General features: G+C 37.5%; 3 protein-coding genes across 8 annotated transcripts in view; all 3 read left to right on the top strand.

Annotated features, from left to right (window-relative positions):
* pik3c2a (phosphatidylinositol-4-phosphate 3-kinase, catalytic subunit type 2 alpha) overlaps window positions 1–8,651 on the top strand; it is a 29,343-nt gene extending 20,692 nt beyond the window's left edge. For both annotated transcript variants that reach the window (XM_043264453.1, XM_043264454.1), the window contains exons 18-33: window positions 494–588; window positions 808–988; window positions 2,749–2,853; window positions 3,255–3,347; window positions 3,701–3,830; window positions 4,708–4,844; window positions 4,937–5,106; window positions 5,188–5,344; window positions 5,552–5,661; window positions 5,750–5,957; window positions 6,103–6,227; window positions 6,308–6,425; window positions 6,930–7,011; window positions 7,124–7,233; window positions 7,333–7,458; window positions 7,536–8,651. In XM_043264453.1, the coding sequence (XP_043120388.1) occupies window positions 494–588; window positions 808–988; window positions 2,749–2,853; window positions 3,255–3,347; window positions 3,701–3,830; window positions 4,708–4,844; window positions 4,937–5,106; window positions 5,188–5,344; window positions 5,552–5,661; window positions 5,750–5,957; window positions 6,103–6,227; window positions 6,308–6,425; window positions 6,930–7,011; window positions 7,124–7,233; window positions 7,333–7,458; window positions 7,536–7,718 (2,130 nt within the window). In that variant the 3' untranslated portion in view covers window positions 7,719–8,651. The remainder of the gene's footprint in view (window positions 1–493; window positions 589–807; window positions 989–2,748; window positions 2,854–3,254; window positions 3,348–3,700; window positions 3,831–4,707; window positions 4,845–4,936; window positions 5,107–5,187; window positions 5,345–5,551; window positions 5,662–5,749; window positions 5,958–6,102; window positions 6,228–6,307; window positions 6,426–6,929; window positions 7,012–7,123; window positions 7,234–7,332; window positions 7,459–7,535) is intronic.
* A 1,885-nt stretch (window positions 8,652–10,536) lies between these two features.
* Window positions 10,537–14,710, top strand: ppp1r15b (protein phosphatase 1, regulatory subunit 15B). Its single transcript, XM_043216719.1, has 3 exons — window positions 10,537–10,934; window positions 11,660–12,765; window positions 13,335–14,710. The coding sequence occupies exons 1-3, from the start codon at window positions 10,787–10,789 to the stop codon at window positions 13,542–13,544; spliced, it is 1,464 nt and encodes a 487-aa protein (XP_043072654.1). The 5' UTR covers window positions 10,537–10,786; the 3' UTR covers window positions 13,545–14,710.
* Window positions 14,711–18,889: 4,179 nt separating this feature from the next.
* The window catches only part of plekha7a (pleckstrin homology domain containing, family A member 7a), a 68,038-nt gene continuing 63,118 nt past the window's right edge, over window positions 18,890–23,809 (top strand). For all 5 annotated transcript variants that reach the window (XM_043264412.1, XM_043264406.1, XM_043264413.1 and 2 more), the window contains exons 1-3: window positions 18,890–19,034; window positions 19,141–19,217; window positions 19,325–19,382. In XM_043264412.1, the coding sequence (XP_043120347.1) occupies window positions 18,952–19,034; window positions 19,141–19,217; window positions 19,325–19,382 (218 nt within the window). In that variant the 5' untranslated portion in view covers window positions 18,890–18,951. The remainder of the gene's footprint in view (window positions 19,035–19,140; window positions 19,218–19,324; window positions 19,383–23,809) is intronic.

Genomic DNA, 23,809 nt, shown 5'->3' with positions numbered 1-23,809 from the left:
CTACTTTAGTATTAGGAGTTGACTTCATGCTCATCAGTCAAGTTCTTTCACACTGACTCAATCAGTGATTTCTTTTTTTTTAACCTTGCCTTGTACACAAAGGCATTGTCGTGTTATAATAGAAAAGGGTCCTGTCCAAACTGTTGCAATAAAATTAGAAGCACACAATTGCCTAGAATATCATTATATGCTTTAACATCATATGCTTTTACTCATGGATATTACTAGTAATAGTAGTCAAACCTGTTTATTAGAAGGTGGTGACCCAATATTTTTGGCAATATAGTACACTTGGAAAGAGAAGAAAACGTTAAAGTATGCAGAGAATATTTTCGAATGCTTGATTGCATGTAATTTGCAATTAAATAAAAATGTATTGTGGTTTAAATTTGTATTTCGTGCATCTTTATGTGCATTTTAAATAACTCTGTCTTCAAAATATGCTTCAAGTGTACTGTCTGATGTACTGAAAAGCATGTGTGGTAAATTGCAGGCAGTGAAGTTCGAGTGTCACCTCAACAATGCCTTGGTGATATTTCTGCTGTCACGAGCTCTGGGAAATGTCAACATCGCGCATTACCTTTACTGGTAAAGTCGTTTATCATTAAATCATTACATATTTAATCACTATTAATCTCATAATTTTTGCAAATGATTTAAGTAATATTAAAAGAAATAAAGTCTCTTCGTGTTATTTTGGAGGAGAAAGGGACATTAAAGGTCATTATTTATTAACCCGTTTAAGAATATGGTGAAATCCATAAGTGAATTTAAGATTTAGATGCAGTCTGCTGGGTTTGAATGTAGGCTGCTGAGGGATGCTGTGCAGGACCCAGCGTTTGGTCAGCGTTATGACCGCATCCTCGGTGCGCTGCTGTGTCTCTGTGGGACTGGACTGAGGGCTGAGCTTGAGAAACAGACCAGGCTTGTGCAGCTGCTGGGTGCTCTGGCTGAAAAAGTGAGGCAGGCAAGCAGCTCCACCCGACAGGTAAAATCTTAAAGAGTGCGTTTCATGTTGTTTAACTTGTGTAAAATGCGGCTCAAAAATTCTGTAACGTTCTTTAATATTTATATAATTGTATTTATAAATATTTATAAATATCAAATATTTAATCAAAATTAATTATTTGACAGTGCTTATATTATAATTTCTGTGACAAAGTTGATCTCACATGAACTTTCAGAAATCATTTTAATATGATGATTTGGCGCTCAAAACATTTGTTATTGTCAGTTTTGACCAAACAGCGCTACATCTTTTCACATTTCTTTGATTTTGTGAGAATTTAAAAGCTTTGTCAATTTTGATCAATTTAATTCACCTTTGCTAAATAAAATGTGTAATGAATACTATACATCTATGCTAGCAGCAGAATATTGTGCTCCTTTTTTAGTTGTAGGTTTATTTTCTTGTATCCAGAAAGAATCTTTGAGTTCAAACCAAAGGCTTCTGGGAAACAAGTGCGGGATTTTCTGAATTGTTCAACAGCTATTTCCAAAATCTAATTTAATAATACTGTTCAAAACATGATCTGAATAAAAATCAAATAAAGGAAGGGCTACATAAGTATAACAGGAATCTTTCTTTTTTTCTGTTTTTTTTTAGGTTTTAACAAAGGCCTGTTTGACTTTCAGTCCTAGTAAAACGAGTATTTTTCTCAGAAGTGCATTAACCTGTGACAGATAATTGGATCAAAGGATGATTGTATTTGGATGAACCCTTGATCCCTCAGCCTCATCCGATCCATACTGATATGTTACCCTTGTACTGATACACAATGACAAAAATATATATGGAAAACAAAAAACCACACCCATAACTGCCTGTTTATTTATTTGCCACTTCCATAGAGGCACAATAGCATCAGCAAGGTCAGATATTAATATGTCTGGCTCACATTCAGTGTTTAGATTCATTCGTAATGTGTTCAGTGGGGTCATATTTGTGTTTTCTATAGGCCGGTCTAATCAATGGCTAAATATTTTTTTATATGGATCCTACTTTGCTCAAGGGTGTCGTCATACTGGAATAGAAAAGGGTCCTCCTGAAAGCATTGCCACTAATTGTGATACGCACAGCTCTCAAGAGTCTCATTGTATTCCGTAGCATTAAGATCTGTCTTCACTGGAATTAAAGGGCCTAGCCAAACATGTTGTCAGAAGGGGGTGTTCACATACTTTTGGTCATATAGTGCCTCATCTTATATCTCCCCTGTGAACAAGTGGTTTGCATACAGATGGAATGCTTTTCATTACTTGTAAACACATTTTATCGTGTTATGGCTTCGTATGTCTGAGCGCTGCAAGAAAAACACAGAAACGTATTAACATTTTTGTACTTCCGTTTCTATCGTTCTAAGGTTATTGGGTTTTTTTAAATGGGTCATTGTTTATTGGTCTGAAAAAAGGTTTGCAGTTAACAAGTCGTTTATTCAACGACACAATAATTCACCAGTCACGATTTACTTCAGGGTTTTATGTCTTGAAAAATGTTGTTGCCAGCAAGTGGCTAGATGGGACTGCAGAGGTTATCAGGGACATTGAACGGGTCAATTACTTAAGTATCTGTCAAATATTTTGATTGAGAATATGTGCCAATGAATAGCCAATAGGTTATTGCTAATAAGCCACTAGTTCATAGTGAGAATTGGTCCATGTATTATAGTATTGTATAAAGTAGTTTTGCATTGAAGTCACGAGACTTGGTTGTAGTTGGCATCAGTCACATCCAGTTTGTTTTTTTTGTAGGTGGTGCTCCTGGAGGGACTAGAGAGGGTACAGTCTTTCTTCCAGAAGAACAGCTGTCGGCTCCCGATTATTCCCAGTCTGGTGGCAAAAGAACTGAATATCAAAGTAAGTGCTTGCAATCAACAAAACCCTTTCAAACCTGCAACGTCAACCTGATTAATGCATTTTATCAGCATTGTTATACAAGTTTGAAAAACCACAGTGAAAAGGAACGGATCTCTTCAGTTCTCATGTCATGCCAGGTTTTGTTCCGTTTTGCCGGGAAGCAAATGTTCACATGTGATTCACTTCCTTATCATCCTTGCTCACTCCCCCTTCTTCCTGTTTCAGATGTAGAGCTTTGCACACTCAGCAAAGTTGTGTCAATGAACTCCATGTCTTCTCCTCCAGTCAGATCTGACCCCATTATTTTAAAGGCCTTCTTTGTTGCCATGCTGAAGAAGAGAATCTTAACTAAAACCCCGAGGCTGCTTTTGTAACATGGTTGCTGCTTTTGTTGAAACTAGGCCTGCTCTTTCTTCAATTCCAATGCTGTACCTCTGAAGATTGCACTGGTTAATGCAGACCCGCTGGGAGACGAGATTAACGTCATGTTTAAGGTGTGTGTTTAGTATAGCGAAGGGGCCTCCGTAGTTAGAATGTATTCCTGCTGAAGTCTGTTATTGTTTTACATTACCTTAGTTTGACAGAGCCGTCGGTTTCTTTTTATATTAATTGCAATAGTGGGATCTTCCGTTAAATTCAAACTATAAACATGTATTATTGATGGAAACTAGACTTCACTTAAAAAATGTGCCACAGACAAAGAACCAAATTTAAAGTCTTCATCTCAGTCATGAACATGCCATCTAGTGGTCGAATCAGTAGTAGAAAAATCTTGCAGCTACATATTTAAACCATATATTTAATTGAGACGTTTGTGAATAGCTCATCTGTCTAAACTGTCGTTCAGGTTGGAGAGGATCTGAGGCAGGACATGTTGGCGCTGCAGATGATTCGGATTATGGACCGGATCTGGCTGCAGGAGGGACTGGATCTGCGCATTGTCAACTTTAAATGCATCTCTACTGGGAAAGATAAAGGTACATTCTGTTCTACATTTTAAAGCCTTTTCATCCGTTTTCCAGCTAGAATAAAATAGGTAATTTTTAAAGGATTATATGATTTATATTATTGCGTTCAAATGTTTGCAATCTATAATTTTTTTTTAAGATAGATAATGGTTTCTTATGTTCACCGGAACTGCATTTATTTGATAATATTGTGTAGTTATTTTATTATATATTTATATTATATATTTTTATTTATATTATATTTTATTGTAATTTATTTTACAATGTAATTTATTCCTGCGATAGAGAAGCTGAATTTTTAGGATCAATACCCCTGTGTTAAGTGATACATGATCTTTCACAAATATATGCTGATTTGTTGCTCAAGAAATATTTCTTATTATCAGTGTTGAAACTATTTTGTTGCTTAATATTTTTTGTGTTTTTGACAAGTTCAAAAGAGCAGTATTCTTTTTTTTTTTTTTTTGGTGACCTTTATAGATGCTATAATAAACTTTTTTTTTTTTTTTTTTTATTCTGATTATAGTGCTCAAAAATGATCACTTGCTTACAATAAAAGCAAAATAGACACTTTTGACCATTTATAAAATGTGTGTGTGTGTTGTGTATATTTATAATATATACATAAACACATGGAAAGTATTTACATGTATATATTTATATTAATAAAATTTGTATTATATTTAATATATAAACATAACATATTTTTCATATATATATATATGCATGTGTGTGTATTCATATATATATATACATAATAAATATACACAGCACACAAACACAAATTCTGACTTTTTTTCTGTCTGCAGTCAAAACTTATGACTTTATTAAAAATGACTTTTTGAATGTACGCTTCTAAGCCTATTATAACATTTGTGTTACACAGGCATGGTAGAGTTGGTTCCTTCTTCTGAAACACTGAGGAAGATTCAGGTAGAGTACGGAGTGACTGGCTCCTTCAAGGACAAACCTCTCGCTGAGTGGCTCCGCAAGTATAACCCTGCCGAGGACGAATATGAGAAGGTATCTGGAGGGTTATAAATAGCAGCTTCCGTCAAGAACAAGTTCACGTGGTTCATTGGGTTGTTGAACTTAACCGAACCGTCTCTTGTCAGGCCTCAGAGAACTTCATCTACACCTGCGCCGGATGCTGCGTGGCCACTTACATCCTGGGCATTTGTGACCGTCACAACGATAACATCATGCTACGCTCCACCGGCCACATGTTCCACATCGACTTTGGAAAGTTCCTGGGTCACGCACAAATGATCGGGAGTTTTAAAAGGTGAATGATGAGTTGCAGCATGCAAGACTACCCAGTTTGTGCTTTTGTTTGGTTTTATGACTCATTTGTTTCTCTTTGCAGGGACCGAGCACCATTTGTCTTAACTTCTGATATGGCTTACGTCATCAATGGAGGCGAGAGACCCACTAGCCGCTTCCAGCTTTTCGTTGACCTTTGCTCTCAAGCCTACAACCTGATACGCAAACACTCCAACCTCTTCCTCAACCTGCTGTCTCTGGTATTATTACGCAGCACCGCGCTGCAAACAAAACAGTCATTTGTGTATGATTTGTAGGGTCTTGTGTCAACAAGAAGGGTTTTTTGTTTTTCCAGTGTTGGATGCATTAATTGCACAACCCGTATGACAGGAAGCTGCGTAATTTTCTTCTTTTGTTGCTTTACTATTTACTTGTTTATCAGTTTTGTATTTGTATGTTCAACACAGATGACACAGTCAGGTTTACCGGAGCTGACTGGAGTCCAAGATCTTAAATACGTGTATGATGCTCTTCAACCTCAAACTACAGACGCAGAAGCCACAATTTTCTTCACAAGGTGAATGTTTTGTTTGCTTGTTTGTTTATTTTGCTTTCTAAATAACATTTTTAATACCCGTCTCTCTTCCTCTACCTTTTTCTTATAGGTTGATTGAATCCAGTCTAGGTAGTGTGGCCACAAAGTTTAATTTCTTTATCCACAATCTGGCCCAGTTGCGGTTCTCTGGGCTTCCCTCCAACGACGAGCCAATCCTCTCCTTTGCTCCGCGGACGTACACCATGAAGCAGGACGGCAGGATTCGAGATGCCTCTGTATTTTCATTTCAGAAGAGATATAATCCAGACAAGCACTATGTGAGGCCAATTTAATAATCTATATATGTGTGTGTGTGTGTGTGTGTGTGTATAATTCTGAAAGATTGTATGCTTAGTATCTTCTTTTCAAGGAAGAATATTTTCCTGATTTTTACCTGTTTTTTTTCCCCCATATCTCTTACAGACGTACGTCATACGGATCTATAGGGAAGGTCAGAACGAGCCTCAGTTTGTCTTCCGCACTTTTGATGAGTTCCAGGAACTGCACAACAAGTTGACCATCCTCTTCCCTCTGTGGAAGTTGCCGGGGTATACGAGTTCACCGCTTGTTACGTGGTTGGTCAAATTCTAAACTTCTGTGTTCCTAAGAGACTTTTTCCTGTTTATAGATTTCCCAGTAAAATGGTGCTGGGACGTACACATATCAAGGATGTGGCATCCAAAAGGAAGGTGGAACTGAGCAGCTATGTGCAGAATTTGATGAGGAGTTCAACAGAAGTCACCCAGGTGGGTGAATTGAATGTCTTTTGAATTTCAGAGATATATATATATATAAGATGCGCGCACGTAAATATTTTCTAAATATATACAGTACATATAAATAATCACAATTAACCGTCTGACAGCACTAATTATCAGTTGTAAAAGAAATATCAAGATTTAAATTACATTTTGATTTTAAAAAAAGGGAAAAAAAGAATGAATACAACACATTTTATCATCTGCGCCAGAGAAGCTGACAACTTTAAAGTATGTTTTGTACTGCTGACTAGCCCAATCACAAGTTGGTGTGAATGGCCTTTGCCATCAAACATTTGCACTTAGTTTAAACAGGCACTCCATAATTTTAAATAAGTCTTTCATAACACATTTTTACTGTGACTTTTGAAAAGTTTTATGCATCCTTGCTTAAGTCATTTCCTTCAGAATTTTTTTTTACTGAACATAACCTTTAGAACAGTGTAATAGATTTTTGTTTTGTGTGTGTGTGTGTGTGTGTGTTTGTTCTAGTGTGATCTTATCTACACTTTCTTCCACCCTATTGCGAGAGATGACAAGACCGAGGGGGTTGAAGGACTCTCTAAAACTCCAGGTATGTGCATCATATTTTGGATGTAATCTATTTTATTATTTTTTTTGTTGTTGTTGAGTTGATTGCACCACATTACACGATTGTTTTCATATATTTGATGTCTGTTTGGTAGATATGCCTCCAGTGAGTCCCACCACCGGCCGCGTGGAGGGAGAGGTGAAGCTATCAGTGTCCTACCGAAACAGCACGCTCTTCATCATGGTCATGCACATTAAAGACCTGGTAAGATGCATCAAACGCACCCATCTTCAAATTTATCCCAGTTTCTGTTCATTCCAAAATCACATCCGGGTTTTTTTTTTTCTTCTCTCCCAAACACAGATATCAAACGACGGTGCAGACCCAAACCCTTATGTGAAAACGTACCTTCTCCCAGACCCCCACAAAACCTCCAAACGCAAAACCAAGATCGCCAGGAAAACCAGGAACCCGACTTTTAATGAAATGGTAACTAAAACCTACACATTTAACCACGCATGCTTTATCCTGAAGCTAATAAGCAACTTACTTCTGTTTTTTCGTAGCTGGTGTACAGCGGCTACAGTAAGGAAACCCTGAAACAAAGGGAACTTCAACTGAGCGTGCTCAGTGCAGAGTCTCTGCGAGAGAACTGCTATTTGGGTGGCATCACCCTCAGCCTTAAAGACTTTGACCTGAGCAGGGAGACTGTCAAGTGGTACAAGCTCACGACGGTGCCCTACTTTTAGACCCAACGATTGCTCCCCACCAGTCTTCCACGAAAAGGTGATGTGATTGCATCAAGTGCCCTTACAGGACCACTCTACATTCTCCCAGCATCCCCCCCTCTCTCTCTCGATCTCTATCTCTCTATGACACTAATCAAGGTTGAGTCTTTTTTTTTAAAAGAATCAATCCACCTAACTTGATGTGTGAATTCAACATTTGTGTTCTGTACATTTGGAACTTAAAAGGACCAAACGGCTTACTTAAAGAAGAGTTTATATTATTATATATATATATAAGAATATATATATGGAGAGATTGACACTTGTATTTTTAAAACCCGCTCATTTTTACACTTTCCTTTTCTACATATGCAAATACGAAACATTAAAAGTCTGTACGGTTTTCAGCTATCAAAACAAGCACAGCAGAGTTCACCGTGCTTTTGATAATGTGCCAAATGAACTGAAAAAAGTGGCCACGTCCCTTCAGGGAACTAAAACAGGGTGCCTTCACACGCTCTCCTTTCATTTTTGCTCTTGATTTAAAAAAAAAAAAAAAAAAAAAAAAAAAAAAAAAGGCCCTGTTTTGTAAGATAATGTAGTTTGTACTCCTCGTAGTGTGATCAGAGTTGGTCAAGCTGGTTTTTGTTTTTTTTTAAACCCACCAATGAATTAGTCTAATGAACCCTCTTTAAAAAGGGAACAGCACCTGTGGCTAAAAGCTACTGCCAGAGCTCAGTTGAATTATCTATAAGTTCATTTTTAAAAAGATGTATAAGATTGTCATCACTCACATTGCAAATAGTGATCCTATTCACTGTTTTATGACTGTTAAAAATACATTATAAATGGATATTAACATGGCCAGTTATTTATTGGTTATCTTAACCTGACCGAATCGATGTTTGCTGTAATTCTGTCTCTCTTAAGGAAAATTAAATGTTTTTGAACACCTCTCAGTATAATTTCTTTGTTTTGATGCTTCTTTAATGCATAAAAAATGTACTTGGGCCAGCAGGGGGCAGACAAGAAACACGCAAGAGTTGAATAATATAATTTGCATCTGTTGTGTGTTTGATTTTGTTGTTGTAGAATTTATCAACATGACTTTGAATAGTTGTATCCAGTATTCCTTTTGTATTATCTTATTTTCATATTTGGTTAAAACCATTAGCATTTTGTAATACAGTGAGTTATGTTGTTATTATTATATATTATAATATTACAATTAGGTTTAATATCATTGTTAGAATTTATTTAAAGTTAATTTCATGCCTTGTGATTTCTAGCGTTATTTATTATCTATTTACTATTATAGTGATGATTAGTATTTTGAAATAGTTTAGAAAATATAATTTTAAAAAAGCCATTTTTATTTTGATTTATTTTTTATTTAGTTTTAGTAATTGAACTTAAAATCATTTTTAGCATGTTGTCAAAGCAACTTTTTTTTTTTTTTTTTTTTTTTTTTTACATTTCAGCTTAATTTCAATTAACTTTTAAAATAATTGTTATAGTTTTAGATAACAACAACAACAACAACAACAACAAAAGGGATTTTAAAGGCATGTCTTTTATAAATGTTGAGCAACTAATGTTGAATTGTGTGTGTTGTTCCAAATTTTAAATGTTGTTTTTAAGTAAATGGTAACCAAATTTGTTTAGTTCCCAACGTTCTTCAAAATATATTTTGTGTGTTCCACAGGAGAAAATAGTCTCGAGTATAAAATGAGGGTAAATGTTGAAATTTTAATTTTGTGGTAAACTGCACGGTCAAAGCTTTGCCCCTCACATGCTAATGATTTCTGCTGAGTTGTTGGTCTTATCCTTAGGGACTCTTGCGGTGTGGCCCAGGTGCGCCTTTGTCATTTGCAGTAAAATAGTAAAGGTCTAAAAGGCCTGACCTCAGACCTGCCAGCGTTTCTGTAGCACCTCATTAAACAGGCTGTTGCTGTGAGAAAGCATCTCGAGAGAAAGAGAAAAGCAGTCAGGTCAGAGCACACGTTTGCTTTGTCACCGGGGGGAGAGCTTGCTGATGAAGTATGCATGATTTGATACTAGTTTTTGCTCCATGACAGTCACACAGGACTGCTGTAGATGTGCATTTTGTATTTAGAGGATGATAATGAATTACAACTGTTTCCATAAAAAAAAAATACATTGCCGAATGCATGCATTTGAGGTTTGCTCCATGTATTTGACTGTAAAGATTTTTACCACAGTAAAACACAGCAAAATTCCTGAAAACGTTAACTTTAAATATAACATATTTGTATTATAGGCAGCATTTTTAGGTTGCGCTTTAAGTTATTAAGATTCAATTAATATTACCTTCTATCTCTTGTTATTAATATTACCTAGGCTATCTCTTGTAATTTTCTGGTGTTTTTTCTAGTAGTAGAGCAATGCTTTAAAAAGCATGACGCAAAAAGCAGAGTAACAAGGTTTGAAATTTGCCTCAGCAATAATTAGCGAGTTTAGTGAGGCTTTATGTGAAATAATCTTACGTTTAATGCCTTAAAGGGACTTTGATCAAGTAATGGAGTGGACGTATCGAGAGCACATTTTCCTTCATTGTCATTATTTTATATAATGGGTAAAAATAAATGAATAATAATGGGTGTAAAATATATTTCCACGATTATATAGCAAGCTTACTGTAACTGCGTGATGTAATAGTAGCAATATGTAAACCTGTTGCTTCATGCTATTTCACATGGGACAACAAAACATGCGTCACCGGACGACGCCATCATGTGGGAGTGGTTTGTCGCGAAAGAGGGCGGGGCCAGTGTGAGTGACACACAAGCGGTCAAATCAACGGCCGCACGGTCGCAGGGCTGGAGATGTTCGTTAACGGCGAAGCGCTTTCTTAAGTCGGAGTCGCTCGTCGCGGTCACGCTTTCACTCAGAGGCGCCGTAAACGGGACTTGGTGATCATGTGGACCTCAGCAGCTTTCGCTCGGAGTTAACGCTCACATATCTGCGAAGATGTGGTTAGCCAACTTCAAAAATCAGCCGATAAATTACGACAGAGAAAACAAACCAAGGGACGAATACCAGAATACGTGACAGGGTATTGTTTGAGGATGGAAAGGAGCGCGTCGGAGCGGACCGCGCTGCGGCGGTTCGGGGACAGCGGCATGATGCTCCTACCCTGGACCAAACAGATCCTGACCGTGCTGTGGGAGCACCTGCGCCTGCTGGTCCAGGTCATCTGCTGCACCTTGATTTCGGGTGATTCTGGTTTTACTTGTCTTACATTTGCATTGAATCGACGTTTTGCTTACCGTAGTCTATGCCGCCGGCGTAATTTTATTTACAGTATCGCTCGTCTAACGTTATAATTATGATGAAGATCACCGTGTAGAGATTATTCTTACGGATTGAATGTGAAATGAAAGTGCTGTTGTTCAGTTCATTTGCATTTGTGCTCTTTTGATTTGCGTGTTTATTCGTTTACATTCATACGAGACGAAACGTGTTTTCTTAAGAGGAGAGTGAGATAAAAGTTGAAAGAAAACATTAATAGTGAACAGCGCTGAATATGTCTAATAATTATAAACATTTATTTAGAATTATGAGTATTTATTGCATTTATATATGCGTTTAATACAATCCATATTTAATGTAAAGTTTTTTTCCCTTCTCTTATTGTTACTTATTTCATAATAATAGAGAAAAATACACACACACATACATATACACACAAACACCCATGTACACATGTATACATATTATTACTTATTTTATAAGTATTTTGTTTATATTAAACAAAAAATAAACAAGTAAAATTTTGTTTATTAAGTATTTTAACATATTGATTAAATTTTCTGTCCATCATTCTTCTATCCATTTGTCCATGCATCCATCCAACCTAATATACATTTCTATTAATTCATTGAGAAAGGCCTCCATTTTTGGCCTAAGGTCATTTTAGTAACTCTTTGTTTGGTCCCCAGTTTTCCAGATGTTCAGGTTTGAAGTCCACCTGAGAATTACAGACGAGACAGGGCAACACATTCAGCACATGACAAGTGGTTCGGGAGACCCTTCTGACAGTTTCCTGCTCTCCTCCTTGTTTGAAAACAACAAAACCATGGTGGTGGGGGGTTCCAATCCGCTTTCGAAATTTGGCAGGGACCCCTTTGACGTGAGCTCCCACTCCAGAGCTGTCCTGTCCAGTCTGGTCAGCGACGAACTCTGTTGCTCCTTGGTGGACGACCTCGTGTCCCACGCAACAGAGTGCCTCAATGACACCGAAGATCTCTACATTGGAGATCACTCCGTGTGGAAACACGGATACGACTGGACCATATTAGGCGGATCAGAGAGGAAATGCAGAGAGAACACCTGCACGTTTACCGCACATGTGTCTGGGTTTTCTGCAAAGCAGTTTGTAAAGCATCAGAAGCCCGTCTGTGATCCTGATGCATGCGGTTCATCTACTGAGGATGTTCAAGCTCCGTGTCAAGTGCAGTCAGTCGGGCAATTCTCAGACAGCGAGTTCAGCTGGGGAAGCACGGACAGCTCATGTTTTGAAGGAGAACGTGAAGAGAACGACAAACTCTGGGACCTTCTGACCAGCTCGACGGATCCATATCACCCTCTGCACTTCAAGGCATGTTTGTCCAGTGCGGTTCCTGAAAAAAGCAAAGCGCAGGTGGTTTTGAAGGCTGAAAGTCCCACTGTATCACGATCCACTGCATCTACAGGCTCCGATTCCTCCAAACCAGGTTCTGAAGATGAAGAAGAGGAGGCCTTATGGAGATCTCTCTCTCAGAATGATGACCCATATCACCCGTTGAATTTCAGAGCCCCTCTTCAAAGCTCACCAGCTACATCAGTACCTTCAAAACGTGATTTGTCCAGTGATAACACACAAAATAAAACCAATAGACTCTTAAAATCTTCGAGAAGCTCAAAGCCGTCGTTACCGTCAAGTAAAGTTGCTCGCCATTGCTGCCACAAATTACCAGTTGAGACATTATCAGTGGTGCCATGGAGAAGACATGCTGGACTGACTGCTCTTCAGGGCGACCGAAGGAAACGTCCCAATTTTAAGAAGGTAATTATCTCAGGGTAGAGATAATTAGGTAGAAGGTAGGGGTAGATAAGGTAGAAGTCTCAAAGGATTGGTTCACCAAAAAATGAACATTTTGTCAATATTTAATTACCCTCGTGTCGTTTTGTTTCTTATGTTGAACAACAAAAAAATGTATTTTGAAGAACCAATCAGTTGTTGGTCTCCACTGACTTCCATAGTTGGGGTACAATTACTACTGATGACCAGCACTTTTGAAAATATAATCTTTTATGTATATGAAAGAAACTCATAGAGGTCGGAACGGTGTGAGGCTGAGTAAATGATGACAAAATGTTCATTTTTTGGATGAACAATTCTATAAGGTGTGGTCTGTTGTTGAATTTTGATTTCTTCACACAGATTTCACAACAGGTTGCTCATTTAAACTTGGTTTGAAAGTGATAGCTGTGCTTCATAACATCACACCACTATTGACAGTATTGACCATTTTGCCTGCAAAATTTGGCCAAAAATGAGCAAATCTGACCACAACTTTATCACATCAACTGTCAATCGTTGCTCGCTAACAGCACTTTGCTAATGTTTTCCAGGTGAAGTTTTCTCCTATCCTGCAAGTCCACAAGATGCAAGCTTGGTCCTTTGCTTTTCAAGCATCTCGTAAGGGACCGTGGGAGGAGTTTGCGCGGGACAGAGACCGTTTCCGAAAGAGGATCAGTGAAACTGAGAAGGCCATTGGCTACTGTTTCAGTTTGTCACACAGGGAAAAGCTGTGGGCTAATAAGGACAGAGTACAGAAGTAACCGGCCCTAGATCTGCAAAAATTGTTTTCTGATTGTAATTATTGATCTTATAGCTCACAGGCCAGCCTCTAGACTTGATTTTATTGATTTAAATTGACATTTATACCTCACTGCTGTGTCCCAACACACACTGACTGCTACAGAATGCGGTTGCTAATTTTTTATTATTTTTTGTTACGTCTTACAATCTTCTCAGTGTGACTGATCACACACATTTATTTTATTTACTCAAATTATGTTGGAGTTCTGGACTAGTGTTATTTAATTTAAAGTTATAGTTCACCTAAATTCTACCAACGTTTCCCCTTATGCTATTGCAAGTTCCAAAACTTTATTTTTTTTTTCATGTGAAAATACAAAAGAAGACTTATTGAAAAATGGCAATGTAAATACTATGAAAGTCAGAGGGTCAGCGTTGTTTTGAACTCACTGGCTTTCAATGTATGGACAAAATAGTTAGGTAAAAATAGTTTTTAAAAGTTCATTTTAAACATTTGTCATTTTAAAACAGTTTAGTAATAATTCTAACATTTCTCCTCTTGAATTTACAAAAGGGAAAAAAAACGTCACTCAGTTTTGGAAAAAAAAAAGATGAAATGTTTATTTTTGGGTAAATTGTACCTTGTTTATTCCAATGGCTTTAAATGGTGTGAAAATAGGCTGCTTTTGTATTATTCATAATGTTGACGAAATTGCAAAAAAAAAAAAAGTTACAGTGGACCTCAATGTTTACATTTTTCTATATATAGATATATATTTGTTCAAATACTCTGTTAAAATGTTTGCGATCAGTAAGATTTTTCATACTATTATGATTTTGAATCATTTTTTCAGCAAGGACACATTCAAATGCATCAGTTTATTCAAAGTTTTTAACAAGCCCAACAATTTTCAAGGTAATATTAAGAAATGTTTGAGTATATAATGTTTCACATTATTACTGTTTAACTGAATTTAGACCAAATAAATGCAGCCTTATCGAGCCTAAAATCTTCTTTTAAAAGATCTTACAGACCCCAAACTTTTAAACAGTAGTGAATATGTTGGAAACGACGTCCTGCAATCTACAATCCTACAAAAACAGATGCTGTTATAAAATGTTTGGTACATTTTACTTCACTGATCAATTGTGGTTTGTACTTGAGAATAAATTAAATGACAGGGTTTTTTTTTTTGCTTTTTTCCTGTTTTATGTGCTCTTCAAATGTTCTGCTATCGCATCCTGCATTTGTTGAATGTGGAGTTGTTTCCCTGCACGCTGTTTGGTTCGTCTTACTAGTTGGTTGCGTTTCAGGCTCTCTACAGATCTCCTGCGAGACCGTCATGTGCAGCCCCTGTAAGAGAGGGTTAAAAACAAAGCGTGATGAAACTCTCTCCCTTGAGGAGAAATCAATTAGCATCTCCCCTCGACACATCAGCTGCAACACAAGCTTGCATGGTGCAAAGACGAGCAATCGTTTACGCAATCTTTCGTGCTGTGACAACAGACTGTGGGCCTAATTTAATCATGCTTTGTCCTTGAGTTAATCAGATGGCATTTCAGACATTATTGATAACGTAAATGTGGACGTGTGCTATTATGAAAGCGTTTAACACTGTATTAGCAACAGCTGACTGCTTGTACTTTACTCTTTGCTTGTCGAGACAGTGCCGGTTTAATGAAGGGTTGGTAGCTGGATGCCTGATGGTAGTTGCATGTGGCGCTGCCATGGTGTCTTCCTCTCCTAAGGTGCCTTCACCCAGGTGACCTTGGTCTCCAGGCAACCAGGCACAGCACTATTTGGCAATGAGAGGATTGCATATGATTGCAGCAGGGGCTGGTGTGTTGTGGGAGGGCAGACGGCACGGCCCCAGCCTCTATTACTCATCCTGGAGAGTCCAAAGCTTGAGATGGGGGATCTCTGGAGTCACAATTACAAAGCACTGACTGTCTGATGCAATAGAGCAGTCAGCAGCCGCAGTGTGTGAGACACACACATATACAAAAAAAAAAAAAAAAAAAAAAAAGGTAGACGCATCTCGTGTTGCAGAGAGAAATGCGCTCTGGATTGTTTATGTCAGTGCACGTTAAGTGGTTGAAAACACGAACCATTATAAATAGCGACGCTTCCCTGTCTTATACGTAAAAACATTTGAATATTCAAATTAGACTTAGCAGCTTCATGGTGTCATATTGTAAACTCAGTACTTAGTTGAAGCACCTTTACAGCCTGAAGTGTTTTGGGATGTGGTGCAACAAGCTTTGCACATGTACATTTGCCAATCATCTGCCTCACCTCTTCGCCTCTCAAGCTCCTTTCAGATTGGATGGGGGCTGACGGACATTTTCAGGTTTCTCTGTTTCCTCTCGACGAGTCCCTCAGTCCCTGCCGCTGTAAAGCACCTTCATAGCATGAGGCTGCTCCCAGCACGTTTTACTGTGCTTCTGAGATGATCCTGTGCAGGTGATGAGCTGTGCCTGTTTCCTTTAAACATGAATTGAGGTTCGACCGATCAGACAGCCTTTAGACCTTTTTACTGAGAGGTTTGTGCCTTTTCAAATCGTTCCTATTCAACTGAATTGGCCACAGGTTACCTCCCCTAAAGAGTAGTAACATCTACAAGATATGAATGCTCCTGAGCTTAGTGAAGACTTCTAAAAGCCAGAGTTTGATAGTGTAGCCCAAATACATTTCGTGAAATTAGGCCAATTTTGTGAAACAGCAGCTCTCTGTCTGTTCACATGCACATGAAGCAGACCTAACCACAGCATAAACCTTTTATATCAAACACTGACAAAAATCTTTCTTTACACAGAGCTGTATGTTCTGCATGACAACCATCATAAGGTGGCACCATTGAGCTTGTTTTGTATAATCTTTGTATAATCTTCAGTATAATTCAGTAAAGACTTCTGCCTCCAGGTTGTAACACCTCACACTCATATATATATATATATATATATATATATATATATATATATATATATATATATATATATATATATATATATATATATATATATATAAAATTAAAAATATTTTTTTAAATGAACAGGTTTATTATGATACTATAATTTATCATTTAAATCTGTCTAGTTTTTAAATTGCGTATCATAAATTAACATCTCAGGAAAATGTTATGGGGTTTGAGATAAAACAAAAAACAGGATTTTGATTCATACACGTCCTCATATAAGGACACCGGGACTAAAAGCATGTTCATTATGCATTTTAGGAGACTTAACAAATTAATAGGGAAAGAAATTATATTTCCGTGTTCTATGAAATATATTATTATTCAAATCTTGTCAATCATTACTCCCATTATTACATTTATTTTTTTCATGATATGCTAATTAAATTTAGTTTATAGATGCATCGTATATAATGAGAAAACCTGTTAATGACCATTTTACACATTTTGCCGAAAAAAAAAATGGTATATCAAATAATTCTGTTATACACATCTTTTGGTAAAGAAAAAATCAATCTTGAAAACTAAAAATGTATTGGTGATTTTAAAAAATAAATTGTTTTTACCTTGCATGTACATTTATGTCTTTTCATTTTTATTTTTCCTTTTTATTTTACATTTATATTTAGTAGTGATGTCCTTAACCGAGAACATTGTGGAACTTATGGATGAAATATCATTTTTAAAACAATGTAAAGACTTTAAAAAACACATTTTCCTAAAACTTTTTTCCCTGGCCTTAAGAGGGTATGACCGTTACCATCTGACAAGCCAGGCTGAAACCATTCGCATTTCTAGATTCTCTCAGCAGGTTCCCCCTGAAGTCAATCGACGTGTCTTCAAGGGTTTCTGGGTTGATCGGCAGGTTTTCCAGTATAATATTGCCAAGAAAAACTCCACGGTGACAGCATGTCCTCCCTAAGTGTGTCTTGTTTCTTGAAAACGTGGAGGTGAAATGTTTGAGCATCACACCGCATGTTAGCGCTCAGGATCTATATATATATATATTTTCTTTTGACAGATTGAGATAAATCAATTTGCTATAGTGAGTTAAAACATAAGTATTATTTGTGTTGCTGTTTTACCGTTAACAATTAGTCATTTGTGAGATGAGCTGCTCTATCACATTTTAAACATTTCAAATGCAATACAGTTATTATTATTAAATATTTAACATTTGTTTCTATTTGCTAGCTACATATTGTAATAAATTGTGCTAAATATCTGTATCTTGAGAATCACAAAGCATAGGCGCACCGATGTCATACTGGCTCAAAATGTTACATTTCTGTTAAAACATAAATAATTTTAGTTTCCTTTCACTTTCCTTACCTATCTTATTTCCCTCAACAACAGGGACTAATGATGCTACTCTCTCAGTGAACAGAAAGGTATCAGTATATAACTTTTGCTTTATGCTGGCTGGCCTCTAGGTGTCACAATACGACCACATTAGAATACAGAGCGAACCGTTTATGTTCTGCCAGCTCTAATTAATAATCTTGTTTCATTTTCTCATGCTGCTGGCAAATAATCAATGTCTACAGGAAAGATCAACAAGAACATGTTTGAAGAAGCAGTGGAGCCGTGATCAGTTTGATAAAATGCTTATAAAATTTGTTTTTTAATTGATCTACGGAATATCCATAGTAGCATATGGTGGACATATTACACTACGTCATAATGTTTGCTTCTTAAAAATGTTAAGCTGCTATTTGTTAACAATTTATTTTTTCTGTCTATATTTACGGCTGAAGTAGTTTGCAGAAATAATGTTAAATATAAAATATATAAATACATCACAAATAATGAATAATCACTAATAAATAAAAAAAACTTGCTTTAACTGCAAGGGGGATACTAAGTATTGTAATAAGTAGCCCAAAGGCATTTTTCTTTTAGGGTTTTACCGATTTAAAAAAAACATAAAATAATTTTAAAATGCCATTAAACTTGCAGAACCTTTAACAAACCTGAATTTGTGTAAATACAACTTGCCTAACCCATGAAAAAAGAATCGGAACTGCGTGCGTTTATATTACACAGACCTGGCAACCCACATGCTATTCCGCAACAAAGAATCACACAAATAACATAAAATCAAATAAATGATCGATGCATTGAAAAGCACGAATAGGGAACATTCAGTTTATTACAACACCATGCGCTGCAATGCAGTACACATCCAAACAAAATGTAAATCTGTTTTGGCTAAAACAAAAAATACATTACTATGACATCTCAGTAGCGTGAGAAACGATTTTCCCTACGTTGCAGGACGATAGTCTTGTCTTGTAAGGAATTTATCTTTTTTGTCGGCCAACCTTGCTCGCCGAAAGCCAAGTGCAAAGTTAGCCCTCCCCTTTAATCGCCTTTTGCCCGAGCGCTGATCGCTACAAAGGGAGGACAGCGAGGAGGGAATATGAGGTAGACAGGACTTTACACGGGAATAATGGCGGCGCCGCTCCGGCGGGACACCTTACCTGAGAACTACTCTTATGGGGTGTGCAGGGACGGCAGGGTCTTTTTCATAGAGTGAGGATACATGTTTGCTATTGCATTAGAAAGAATGTCTTTCTCATACCGTTCGACTGTTTCCCAGCCAATTGCATCGCTAACAGGTGGTTTGTTTTCCTGCCAGCGATGAGGCGAGAAGCGCTTCTTGGCTCCATCCCTGCACTGGTGAACCTGTCAATTCTGGGCACATGATCCGATCCGGTAAGTGCGTTTAGCCTTTCATATCCGTTTAAGCGCTATTTCGCGCGAAGAATAATCGGATGTTAAAAGTTTCGCAAACGTGCTGTTTTTTTATTGCCCCCCCCCAGATCTACCCACGGGTTGGGAGGAAGGGTTTACGAAGGAAGGAGCGAGTTTCTTTATTGAGTAAGTGGATGTGTTTACAGTAATTACACCTTACTGCGGTCCTGGAGCGCGTCGGGTGAATTACAGGTCATAAGCGGGCTTAATATGGCTGTGCTTGTGGCTAGTCTTGCTCCTGATCAGCAAAAAAAAAAAAAAAAATGAACATTGAGAATTGTGCGCGAGCGGTATCAAAGGTAAGCTAGGGTGCGTGCACGGTTACTGTCTTTGAAAACTGGCATTCAAGTACAAAGTCTACAGAACTGAACGGGTGTACACGCCCCTTTCAATTTACAGTTGATGTGTCATGATGGCTCAAAACCGAGCTACTGTACCATAATGGACACAGATAAAGCTGAATGCTTTTGGAGTGTGCCTTATGCACACACGGTAAGTCTGAAATGTTTGTTCCTCCCTGTGGGCTGTGAACCTGCAAAAATCTTAAGATTTTTCGCTACACATTACGAATATGCAAGATAGACGGTTATTGCAAGTCTAAAGGCACTTGCACCCATGTGTTTTCCTGTTTGTTTGCTGCAGATGAATAGATTTGCGGTGGTTCTTATGAGGTCCAGTTCTTTTTTACGGTCTGCGGTCCAGTTGCTTTAGAGAAAGGTGCAGTCACGTTCAAACCAAGCAGCTTTCCAAAAAATCTATGAGAACCAACCGAATCTGATGCAAAATCCGCGTGGGCAAAATCTTCATGCAGAATTGTGGTACCGCGATGCTCGTTTTGTTTTTGAATTGATCTGCAGGATGTCCGTGTTAGTGTATGGTGGTCTCATGTTGGCATAGTCTCAAGACCGAGCTGCTTGTACCTTAATTCCCCAAAAGGCTGTTGAGATAAAGCTGAATGCTTTTAGAGTATGCTTTATGCACACACTGTATGTCTGAAATACTCGTTCCTCCCTGTGGGCTGTGTACCTACAAATCAAATCTCGCTAGTGTTGAAATTGCATAATTTTGTCTGTAGTTCATCTTTAGTTTCTTCAGTATATCTGCTATAATTATGTTAAAGCTGCTTTGCAGTGCATCTTGAAAAAAGTCCCCTAAAATTGTAGTCTTTTTTGGTTTGCGTTGTTCTGCTCCGAGATACTTATGTTGATATCATCTCCGAGGTGTGTGTTTAGTCTCATATCTGGCTTGTAGTGCTCCACATTTGAGTGTCAGTCTCTCCCAGGGATTTCTCATGTCCTCAGAGTTGGCTCAGGGTCTAGAAGAAATCTCTGAATAAACGTATTTGGACTCACTGTCATGCTGTCTAGATTTTTAACTCACGAAGTGCTGATTTAGGGCTGAAATTGGCATTAGGCTCAGATGCAGAGATGATGATCACATACTGCACTTGCATTCGGTCTTGAGTGTGAAAGAGAAGAAGACACTCAGGTAACACCTGCATGACTGTGTATTTGCTGACAGATCTAAAATGCATCACATGATGTTCACATGCCAGTCTGTTTGAGGATCTTACATGGGTGGAGCTTGTTTGACTAGAGGCAAACAGGATGCAGTAGTGACTTCCTACTGTAAGGTAGCACCTGACTGAATCTGTATAGTGAGACGCGAAGTGTGATTAGGGAACAAAAAGATGATTGAAACTTTTTGAAGACTTTCAAAAATGCAAATCATGGGAACCTGTTTAGCCGAAGCTTCTCGATTTGTTTTATATTTTAAGAACAATTGTCTTTATGTCTGTGACTGCGCACATAAAGCATGGCCAGACTTTAGGATCAAAGCAGAATAGTGGGTGAACCTGAAAACCAATAGGGACCAGTGACAACTAAGATGGATTGCGTCCAAACTATACAGAATTACTACAGAAAAGTATTGACCTTGAAGACCCTTGCGTCTTGCACTAAAAATGACGACATCAGAAAAGCTGCATCCATGAAGGAGCTGCAATTTAAAAATATGGTGTTGTGATCCTAAAACCTGCGCTGTTGGAGCACCAAGATGAACTTTAACATCTTCCCTGACCAATACCTGACTTGAATATTATCAAAGCACTGCATCCAGTTTTATAGAGAAGAATGAAAAGCCTGTTCTCTCCTCCAGTATCTCTGAAGGAACATGGACAACTCCTCGTAGACAACATAGATGGAGGCTATTCAGAAGTTGTATGAATCTATTCTGAGAAGGTTGCAAACTCTATTAAAGGCAAATGGCGAAGCATTTGAAAGCATTTGGTATGATTAAACTGTAATGAGTTTCATAGAAGAAACTCCCACAGAATAATATCAGCCCAAGCCTTGCTTTCAAGCAAGGATCAGAATCTGTTGTGGCAGTATTTCTTCATCCTTTCATAAATTTTTAACCTCTCATGGCCTCAACAGGAAATGAATCTAACAAACATTCCAGTGGTTGAATCAGGGAACTGAGATGTTGTGATCGTATTTTCAAAACCTGTGATTAGTTATGCTGGCCACCAATGACATTCGGGCATTCAGAAGTAGGAGTCCCTGATCATACAACAACAAAACCTGTGCAATAATGAGGAAATAAACTTGTGAACCTGTGGATCAAGTAAATAATTAACTTTAAAAAGTTCCTGAAAGTGAGCTGTGAGCTGTTTGAGAGGCAATGTTTTCTTTACTCGATATTTAAAGGATTTAATATGGTTATTGTCGTCCTGGCCTTTCCATTCCTCCTCTAGGGAAGTAGAGGCTGAAGAATGATGACCAGTGATTGCTGGAGGATCCAACATATTAAAAATTAGCTTATAGAGAGAAATGGGCTATGAAAAATGCTGGCAGGATTTGATGAAGCACATCTGACGCTTATTGTGCCTTGTTATTACTGCCATAAATCCAGAATTGTAGCTTTCCTTTCCTGGGGTCAATAGCAATCCTAAATCCTATATATATATATATATATATATATATATATATATATATATATATATATATATATATATATATATATATATAAAAATAAGAATATATTTATGTAATTATTAGCTGTATGTGTATATACACATTTATATATACACATAATAAATATACACATAAGTAAACATACAGTTTTTATTACATTTTTATTTTGGATGCGATTAATCACGATTAATCACTTGACAGCACTGAAAGTAGCTTCTATATGCATGTAAGTCAACAGAGTAAATGAAAAAGTCTTTTGTTCTTACCGAAGCTGCTTTTATTTTATTAAAAACAGATCATTTTGTGCAATATTACCATTTAAAATTCTGGCTACCACACAAACCTTTGCAGTAAAACTGCTTAATTTGCATTATGTCGATTTTTTTTTCAACTTGGTGTGGGTTTACGCCGAACTGTTTTTTTTTTCCAGGTAGTATATGTTATGTAAAACAGGATGATCATTATTTACACTGTTTTCTTTTCTCCAAGAAGACAAAATGATCAGAATTGGTCCTCGCCGTTATATCACAGATAAGGTCACTGCAGTTTTTTCCAAAAGCTACAAATTTCGTGATCAACCACAGTTCATTTTAGGGTTGGGAAATGCAAACAAGCGAAGATGCGCTAAAGGAACTAGTTTCTCAAATAATGCTCTCAGTGCTACTGTAAGTAGTGTTTTGGTAAACCCCCGCTGACAGTGATGCCCAGCCAAGTGTGCAATGCATATCATTTGGACTGTAGTTGCCCCGACAGTCAGCAGGGGGTGTGTATGGGAATCTAACACAGTGCCTTCTCAATGAGTCACGTTTTTTGGTTTCCAACAGGTCTCGATAATGTTAATGCTATGGACATTACAGACCATTTCAGCTGTATCCCACAGAGTGTAGTGCATGCTCACCACAAATACACGGTTCATTTAAATGATTTCTTAACTGTTTGTGGTTGAGTTCGAGCTCCATAGCAACTAAATGATTAATCGTGCACAGCCTAGACCCTTAAGATATGAAACAAGGATGTTTCTCTGGCTTAAAGGGGGCGTGAGCAAAGCGGCACAGTGCGGTTCATATTAATGAATCTCTTTATGATAAAGATGAGTGAGCTTTCTGAGCTATTACATATTAATGTGCCTCCAGGCTTGGAGAGTGGGAGAAATCCACTGAGCTCATCGTCTTTGTAACTCGATTCTCAGATCCCGTCTTTACTGTTACACTTCGCTTGCATCTACAGGGAGCGTGAGAGTTACGTTTGGGTTTTTTTTTTATTCAGTCTGTGTGGACCTAGTGGCTTTTAAAAAGTTGTTTGACAAGTTACGTGACCTTAATGAAGAGAATTTTTAGACTGCAAGCGGTGAAATGATGGATATTGAGAGATAATAAGTATGAGGATTATACTGGCTCATTATTCAACATACAGTTCAGTTGTGTTTCTTTCCACAGTGTCTTTCGGAAAGCAAGTAATTGTCAAACTGCAGCTTTTGTTGCGTTAGATCACTGAGGCTGTCGCAACTTATAGTTCATATACAGACAGAAATACGTGTTTTTTGGTAAATGTATATTTTTTTCAGTGCACAAACACAAT

The sequence above is a fragment of the Puntigrus tetrazona genome, chromosome 18 (genome assembly GCF_018831695.1).
Source record: "Puntigrus tetrazona isolate hp1 chromosome 18, ASM1883169v1, whole genome shotgun sequence".
Classification (NCBI taxonomy): Eukaryota; Metazoa; Chordata; class Actinopteri; order Cypriniformes; family Cyprinidae; genus Puntigrus; species Puntigrus tetrazona.
Note: the sequence above shows the minus strand (reverse complement) of the source record. Positions and strands in the feature narration are given on the sequence as shown.